Raw genomic sequence first — 8469 nt, forward strand, 5'->3', positions numbered from 1 at the left:
GCCAAGCACGGGCGGAGCGGCCGCCCGCGGGGCCCGCGCCCACAGCTCACCTGACGGCGCCGACAGGCCAGGCGGAGGCGGCGACCGGGTGAGTGGTTTTCCTGGGGTAGGTGAGGTCGGACAATGGTGAGAGGGGCGGACGGAGGTCATTGCCGGCTGCCCTCCGCAGGGTGCTGGCCTGCAGTTATTGACATAAATAAAAACTTGGTGGTCTAAAAGAGGTTGCCGTGAGTGAAGAGGGAAAATAAAGACAAAAAAAAAAAGAAGGAGGAGGAGCCCAGAAAGAAGGATGAGGGGACAGGAGGAGAAAAAAGGGGGAGGCGGGGGGAGGGGAATGGTAGAAGAAGAATCAGAAGTGTTTTTGGTTAGAAACAAAAAGGAAAAAAGGAAAGAAATTTAAACAAAAATCTCAGCACAACAGTTACGCCCTCGAGCCTCGTGCTGCCTGATCCTGCCCGCCCGCCACACCAGCCCCGGCCCCCCGAGGCCTCTCTGGGGGTCTGCCACCTTGCCCCAACCCCGGCAGCCGCACACAGTGTTACCACGCTAGGGCCCCTCGAGCCCCCACCCTCGCCCAGGACGGCCCTGCGCACCAGCAAGGACCCAGAAGCACTCTGTGCCTCTGACTGAGGGAGGCCAAAGGGCCCCCCCAACCCCCACCCCGAGACCACTACCAAACCTGCTCTCTGAACCCTATAGACACTTCCTGCGGTGAGACCCCCACACACCCACCTTCTTGGCAGAAAGGGCCAGTTTCTTGGCCGGGGGAGGAGACATGATGTTCGCGGTCTCGGTGGCCGTGCTGCTCAGGACGGGGGCCTTGGGCTTGGCCGCCTTGGCGTCCTCTCCGTCCGGCAGCGCGCTGGGGTTTGCTCCCTGAGGCTCACCCAAGGGGGCGGCTTTGCTCTTGGGCGTCGGGGGGGTCCTGGTGACGTCGCCGCTGGCAGCGGGCTCCGGGCTGGGGCCGCCAGCACCCTTCCTGTCAGGCTCGGGACTCACGCCGCCCGCCGCGGGCCCGTTGGCAGTCCCTCTGGCCGGGAGCCTGGGTGAGGTAGAGGGGGTGGCGGCCCTGCCGTCCCAGGAGCCGGGCCTGTGGCTGTCCCCGCTGCCGCCGCTCTCAGCGCTGACACCGTGGGGCCCCTGAGCAGCTCTGCGTGACGGGGACATGAACAGCAGGGGAGACGCCTTCTTGACTTTCTTCCCGGGCTCATCCAGGATGGATGGCATGCTGGGGGGCGTTTTGGAGAGTCGGAGCGAAGGGGACCCCAAGGGTGGCTTTGGAGGACCGTATCCGTTCTGAGGCTTCAGGCCCAGCACGGAGCCGCTCCTGGGAACGGGCATGCCGAGGTCCGCCGGGTCCGGCCGCTGCAGGGGAGCAAGCGGAGGCCACGGTCACGGCCAGAGAGCCGTGCGAGGTCAGGTGGAGAGCGCGCGAGGCAAGGCCACCGCGGTCCCCGCATGGCGGCGGCCGGCCCGAGGGGCACGCACCGCCACCGTCTGGCGCACTTGCTGCCCCAGCGTCCCCGCTGCCGCCTCTCCCCTCTGCTCCCAGGGTTAGCTCACGGCCAACTGAAGAGAGAACACGGAGGGACACGGGACACACGGAGCCCTCCTGCCACCGGGCCGGGTTCGGTGTGGGAAGAGGTCTGGGGTCTCCAGGACCCCCCTCACCACGAGGCACAGGTAGGAAGATCTGCTCCACAAACCTGGGTCCTTTTAAACAAATACCTTTGGGGGCACTTGGGCGGCTCAGTCGGCTGAGCGTCCGACTTCGGCTCAGGTCATGATCTCACCGTCCGTGGGTTCGAGCCCCGTGTCGGGCTCTGTGCTGACCGCTCAGAGCCCGGAGCTGCTTCGAGTTCTGTCTCTCCCTCTCTCTCTGCCCCTCCCCTGCTCGTACTTTGTCTCTCTGTGTCTCAAAAATAAATAAACGAAGAAAAGTAATAATAATTAAACAAGTACCTGCGCAGTCAGCGGGGAGCAGAGGGCCCCGTTGCCAACACGCTTCGTGGGGAGGTCCGCGGCAGCTGCCCGGCCCGCGGCGCACGGCCCCGCCCTGGGGAGGCGGCCCTCGGGACTCTTCTTCGAGGCCGGGATTCTGCCAGAGGAAGAACACCGACGGGCCTGTGAGTTCTCACGCCCCCCCCCTTACACCCGCGGGGCTGTCACAGAGCCTCGGACGTCCGCGCAGCAGAAGCAGGAAGCGAGTCGGGTCAGAGCCCTTCCGAGACGGGACTCTCGCGTCACCAGAAAGTCAGGGACCACCCCCCCGCCCCTCGATCGCTGCGCCCCAATTCAGTAGGACGGCACAAATGCCTGCGGTCTCCACATCCTCCGCCCCGGCGCACACACTTCCCTGCCCCGTGGCTGCCGTCCAGACACGACACAACTCCTCCGGGGCAGCAACAGAAGGTAACAGGTGACCCTCCCATTGTCATTTGAAGTCCCCTCATCGTGGAGCAGATGGAGCCGTGCTCTGGCCTCCCCAAGGCTCCGGCCACTACAGCTGAAGGAGCACTTCCCCGCAGATGCCCCCCCAACGGGCCCCGAAGGAGCACTTCCCGGCGGACACCCCCCACCACGGGCCCGGGGAACCACTTCCCGGCAGATGCCCCCCCCCAAGGGCCCGAGGAGCCCCCCGCGCGGGCCGCAGGCGCCACTCACCGCAGGTAGAAGAGCAGGTAGGCCTGCTGGTTCAGAACCACCTTGATGTTGCTGGAATGGACCACGGAGTCGTTCATCTGGAACCACTGCCCGTTGCTCGCCTGCGCGGAGGAAAACGCTCAGCACGCTTCTGTCACCCTGCTCTTTGAAGGAATCCGCGGCAAGGGGTGCCCGGGGGGCTCAGGCAGTTAAGTGCCCGACTTCGGCTCGGAGCCTGGAACCTGTTCCGGGTTCTGGGTCACTCCTTTTCTCTGACCCTCCCCTGCTCGCACTTGCTCTCAAAAATAACGTAAAAAAAAAAATCACCATGTACATCCACGTGCTAACTGGCCACGATCTCATCCCACCGCTCCTCTGGCCCTGAAGCCCCGCCCCTTCCTGGTGTCCCGGGCCGCCGGGGCCCCTGCAGAGGGTCTCTTGGGTCTGATCTGCCAACACCCAGCCGTCCCAGGCCTCCCCTAGGAGCCTCAGCCCAAGTCCAAGGCCACTAAAGACCTCTCTGCCTTCCACTGCTGAAGCTACGACAGGCCCGGGACACGGCTATGAACGCGGCCACGGTGCACGTGCGGACGAGCACACAGAGGCGCGGAACCGGCGCGCGGAAGCACGGACCTTCACGTAGCAGTAGTAGTGGCCCGCGTGGCAGCTGTAGCCGGAGTGCACCAGCACCGCGTACAGCCCGTACGTGACAGGCTCGCCGCTGCTCTGCGACATGTACGGACGGATGTTCAGGAACTCCGGGTAGCCGATGTCCTGTGGGAAAAGCCCAGGCGAGCGTGAGGTCGGGTCGCCGCCTCCAGCCCAACTGCGTAAAATGCACGACTCGGCTGGTCTTTGACAACTGGGGGGGGGCTGTGCACTCGGCAACGCTGTGGCAAGAGCCCCTCAGTCAGGGTTAAACAACAGGAAGCACAGGGGCGCCTGGGGGCTCAGTTGCTTAAGCATCCGGCTTCGGCTCAGGTCATGATCTCGCGGTTCGTGGGTTTGAGCCCCGCGTTGGGCTCTGTGCTGACAGCTCAGAGCCTGGAGCTGCTTCCGATTCTGTGTCTCCCCCTCTCTCTGCCCCTCCCCTGCTCACGCTCTGTCTCTCAAAAATAAATACTTAAAAATTAAAAACAAAAACAAAAAGGAAGCAGAGAAAAGTCTCTTCCAACCGGTCGACATGAAACCCTACTTTGTCGTCCTGTCAGGCGCTGCGCGGTCTCCTCCTCTCTCCCCCTGCATGGCCCCCCCCCCCCGCCCCCACCGTAAGGAGCACCGCGGGGGGACGGGGAGGCGATGCCCCGGGCTGGGTCCTCAGAGAAAACGGCGCTCACTCCGTGGAGCCCCCTGTCACTGTCTCAGTCAAAACCAGAACCACGCACATCAGGACGGAGGTCACGCCAGCATTTACTTCAACTCTGACAATTTTCCATAGCGAAGTATTCCCAAGAATTACCTTTGAGGGGCGCCTGGGTGGCTCAGCTGGTGGCATGTGACTCTTAGATTTTGGCTCAGGTCATTCATACAGCTGTTGGGATTGAGCCCTGCACTTGATGTGGCACGTGGAACCTGCTTAAAACTCTCCCCCCGCTCCTGCCCTGCTCACACTTCCTCACTCCTTGTCTCTCTCTCTCAAAAAAAAAAAACCCCACCTTTGAGTGGTAGATTTACGTACATTTCTGCTTATACACAAACAGACGTTTTAAAAATGAAGTGCAGGGAGCCTGGGGGGCTCAGTCGGTTAAGCATCCGACTCCGGCTCAGGTCATGATCTCGCGGTTCGTGGGTTTGAGCCCCGCGTCGGGCTCTGGGCTGACAGCTCGGAGCCTGGAGCTGCTTCGGATTCTGTGTCTCCCTCCCTCTCTGCCCCTCCCCTGAGACCACACTGTCTCCCTCTCTCTGCCCCTTCCCCGCTCATGCTCTGTCTCAAAAATAAACACTAAAAAAGTTTTAAATTAAAAAAGAGTGTGATCTACACGGCGTGAACCACGGAGCTCCCACGTGCACTGTGGAGTGTGACGGGCGCGTCCTGACTGACCGCGCCCACGCTCCCACCGAGCCGGAGATCTGTTCGCGCCCCAGGAAACAGCTCCGTCCCAAACACCCACGGGTGCGCTTTGCCATCACTGACCAGCTGCGCGTTCCTGGGCTCTACAGCCCTCGAAAGAGAGCACGCACTATTTTATTTTAAAGAGTAATTTTAAAAAGGTTATTTATTGACTTATTTATTCAGAGAGAGACAGAGAGCGAGGGGCAGAGAGAGAGAGAGAAGGGGGAGAACCCCAAGCAGGCTCTGAGCCATCGGCCATCAGTGCAGAGCCCGACAAGGGGCTCGAACTGTGAGATCGTGACCTGAGCCGAAAGCAAGAGCCGGACATTTAACCAACGGAGCCCCCGGTGTCCCCAGAGCACGGACTTCTTCGGTTCTGGTTTCTTCAGTCAACACAGTGCACGGGGGGGCTGACCCGACATAGCTTTTCCTCCCACGGACAGACTGGGAATCCTGAGAAGCTCAGCACACACTACACTCGTGGGCCCCAGTCCGATCCCGCCAGAAACCGGCCCCCAGATCACAGACCCATGTTTCTGAAACTGTGTTCCGATAGAAAACTACTTCCGGGGAAGACTAAGGTGAAACACGAGCTCTTTAGGGCAAAACCTCAATGATCTCATTTACTGCTGAGTCCCACTTACTTCCTGGCACACTGACGGTGCGGCACGATGTAAGCACGTAAGTGTGAGTAAAATGGTAAAACGAACGAATGAATGGCTGGATCCCCAAACAATTAACTTCAGAAAATCCTCTGCAATAGAAGTCTCCCGAGAGACTCAAAACGCAACACAGCCTATTGATAAAGGCTCTGAGAAGGTGTGCAATTAAACAGAATTGCTGAACTGTAGTTTGGCAGCTCCCAAACTCGGCTGAGCGGAGACCGCTTTCAAAGCACAACACAGCTGCACGTGCAGAACGCGGTGTTTGCGAAGCGCTGATCTGTCAGCCCCCATGGCTGGCAGCGAGGAAACGGAGGCACAGACAAGTGCCTTCCCCAAACCACATCAGCTCTAACCACTTTCGTGATATGACATCTTCTGTTACTGACACCATTGTGCGGGGACACCCAGCAGCTCAGCTGGGGGAGCAACTCTCAATCTCGGGGTCATGGGTTCAAGTCCCATGTTGGGCATAACTATTACTCTAAAAAAAAGTTAATGAACTAAAACAGAGGCGCCTGGGAAGCGTAGTCGGTTAAGGGTCCAGCTCTTGATTTTGGCTGAGGTCATGATCTCATGGACCCTGAGTCTGGGGTCCCGCTGACAGTGCAGAGCCTCCTTGGGATCCCCTCCCCCACCCGCTGGCCCTCCCTTAATTGTGAGAGCACATGCTCTCTCTCTCTCTCTCTCAAAATAAATAAACTTCCTAAAATAAAACAGTAAAATTAAACTATACTAAAAAATAAGAGACCCCTGGGGCGCCTGGGCGGCTCAGTCGGTGAAGCAGCTGACTCTTGATTTCCGCTCAGATCACGATCTCGTGGTTCATGGGCTCGAGCCCCAGATCAGGCTTTTCGCTGGGGGTGCGGAGCCTGCTTGGGCTTCTCGCTCTCCCCTTCTCTCCCTGTCCCTCCCCTGAACTCTCTCTTTCTCGAGGAATAAACTATTAAAAAAACTATAAAAAACCCCAAAAATACTCAGTTTGCTAAGAAAATAGTTAAAAAGTAACGACCGCTCGGGGATTCTGCAAAAGCGCCGGCTGCCAGGCCCTGTCGTCCTGAGGCTCGAAGTCCCTGCTCTGGGGTGAGCCTGGGGCCTCCTCGAGGCGGCCGCGCACGCTCACCTTCGTGATCTTCCCCCCGCTGAAGTTGGCGAAGCGCTTGAGGGACAGAGTCAAGACGTTGGAGGTCCTGTGGATGGTGAAGCGCTTGCTGGCCGGAACCTTCTTCTTGCATCTGTGAGGACGGCAGGGGGAAGGTGCGGCTCACGCTCTGCGTCCCGAGACCCGAACCCCCGTGACTCAACGGGAGGCCAGCTGGAGGCGGGGACGCCCCGAGGAAGGCGCAGCCCGCACAGAGAAGCAGCCCCCACACAGGAAGGCGGGGCCGGCCGGAATCACCGGAGGGAAGCTGGGGGCGGGGAAGACAGCGGCAGCCTTGGGGGCACGGGGGACAAGCTTAGAGAGGGGAGGAAGGGGCAGGAGTAGTGAATCTGAAAAGCCTCATTAAGAAAAGCATTCTTGGGGCTGGGGGGTGGGGACGACTGGGTGCCTGAGTCGGCCAAGCATCTGACTCAGGTCATGATCTCATGGTTTGTGAGTTCAAGCCCCACCTTGGGCTGTGCACTGACAGCGCGGAGCCTGCCTGGGATTCCCTCCCTCTCCCTCCCTAATTTTTTTTTCTTTTTTTTGATACAGAGAGAGACAGAGCATGAGAGGGGGAGGGTCAGAGAGAGAGAGGGAGACACAGAACCGGAAGCAGGCTCCAGGCTCTGAGCCCGACGCGGGGCTCAAACCCACGAACGTGAGATCTGACCTGAGCCGAAGCCGGAGGCTTAACCGACTGAGCCGCCCAGGCGCCCCCCTCCCTAAGTAAATTTAAAAATAGAAAAGAAAAGGCGTCTTTAGTGACCGTAGCTTTTGAAAGCTAAACACAAGGCACAGCACCCACCATGCAGTAAATCTACGCGACCCTTGGCAGAACGAGGTCACAGGCCCGTCTGCCCAGGCTGATGGAGCCACAGAAGGCAGCTCATCCCAGAGGCGGGCGGCAGACCAGCTGGAGCAGGGAGAGGGCCACGCGGGGTCGCCCTGCCGCTGTGTCGCCAAGGGACCCACTTCCCAGGTGAGGAGCGCCCGGAACAGGGCCCGGCGCGTCCTAAGTGTGACGCACGCAAACCCCAGCTACAGAGCCGCGGCCCCGTGTCGGATTTGTGAGGTTTTAGTCCTGAGACCCGTTCGCCCTCCTCCAGGACGCGCACAGCGGGGGGGGGGGGGGGGGGGGGGGGGGGGGGGGGGGGCTGGGCCGGCCCGGGTCGGGGCAGGCAGCTCCGGGAGGTGAGCAAACCAGAACTCACTTTGCACACATGTAGGCGTTCTCCCCGCTCAGGACATCTGGCTTCACAAACAGCTCTAGGGCGCGCACGATGTTCGCGGCTTGCTGAGGACAAAACCAGGGAATCGCGTCAACGGCAGGAGAAAAAGGCTGACTCGGGAAACGGCAAACGTAAGGTCTTTTTCAGGCTGAGGCAGCAAATCACAACCATCTGCCTGCATCAGAACCGGCCTGCCGCCGCCACCTTCTGACGCCCAGGACCCACCGCCAAGGAGCGGGGGCAGGTGACCCGGCCCGGCTGCGGCGAGAGGGCCCGAGCGAGAAAGGCTGCTCTCCCGAAGGCCGGCGAGCCAGCGGCTCCCCCCCCCAGTCCCGCGTGCACCGTGGCCACCCCTCACGCCTCGGGGACACAAAGCCACGTCTGACCTTGTTTTAAATGAAAGGAAGACACACAGGAAAAAGGCTGGCAATCAACATGCAAAAACCACGGCCCGACCTCAGGGCCGGAGCATTCCCGCCTGGGTAACGTGCCCTCCCTGGGATCTGACTCCCGCAGCCCACAACCCCCTCCCCCCAGCCCCGGTCCTTACCCGGATCTCCAGCGCCACGTCCAAGTACGGGTCGTACGTGTCCGAGACGCTCTTGCACACTGAGCACTTCACTGCAACAGAACACGGCGGCGCTGGGGCGGGGGGCACGTGACCCGGGGCGCCACCCCCACGTCTCCAACTCCCAGGGCTGGGAGGACCCCCCCCCCCCCCCCCCCCCCCCCCCCCCC

The 8469-nt window shown here is 60.8% G+C and overlaps 1 protein-coding gene across 5 annotated transcripts in view; it reads right to left on the reverse strand.

Moving 5' to 3' along the window:
• USP36 (ubiquitin specific peptidase 36) overlaps nucleotides 1-8469 on the reverse strand; it is a 30782-nt gene that overhangs the window by 6241 nt on the left and 16072 nt on the right. For all 5 annotated transcript variants that reach the window (XR_003904390.1, XM_029927212.1, XM_029927211.1 and 2 more), the window contains exons 8-15: nucleotides 8282-8352; nucleotides 7714-7796; nucleotides 6482-6593; nucleotides 3277-3417; nucleotides 2665-2765; nucleotides 1963-2098; nucleotides 733-1365; nucleotides 51-178 (exon numbers count right to left, since the gene is read on the reverse strand). Coding sequence is in view for 4 of the 5 variants with exons in the window: in XM_029927212.1 (XP_029783072.1) it covers nucleotides 51-178; nucleotides 733-1365; nucleotides 1963-2098; nucleotides 2665-2765; nucleotides 3277-3417; nucleotides 6482-6593; nucleotides 7714-7796; nucleotides 8282-8352 (1405 nt within the window). In the remaining variant the exon portion in view is untranslated. The remainder of the gene's footprint in view (nucleotides 1-50; nucleotides 179-732; nucleotides 1366-1962; nucleotides 2099-2664; nucleotides 2766-3276; nucleotides 3418-6481; nucleotides 6594-7713; nucleotides 7797-8281; nucleotides 8353-8469) is intronic.

Source organism: Suricata suricatta, chromosome 17 (assembly GCF_006229205.1).
Source record: "Suricata suricatta isolate VVHF042 chromosome 17, meerkat_22Aug2017_6uvM2_HiC, whole genome shotgun sequence".
In the NCBI taxonomy this organism is placed as follows: Eukaryota; Metazoa; Chordata; class Mammalia; order Carnivora; family Herpestidae; genus Suricata; species Suricata suricatta.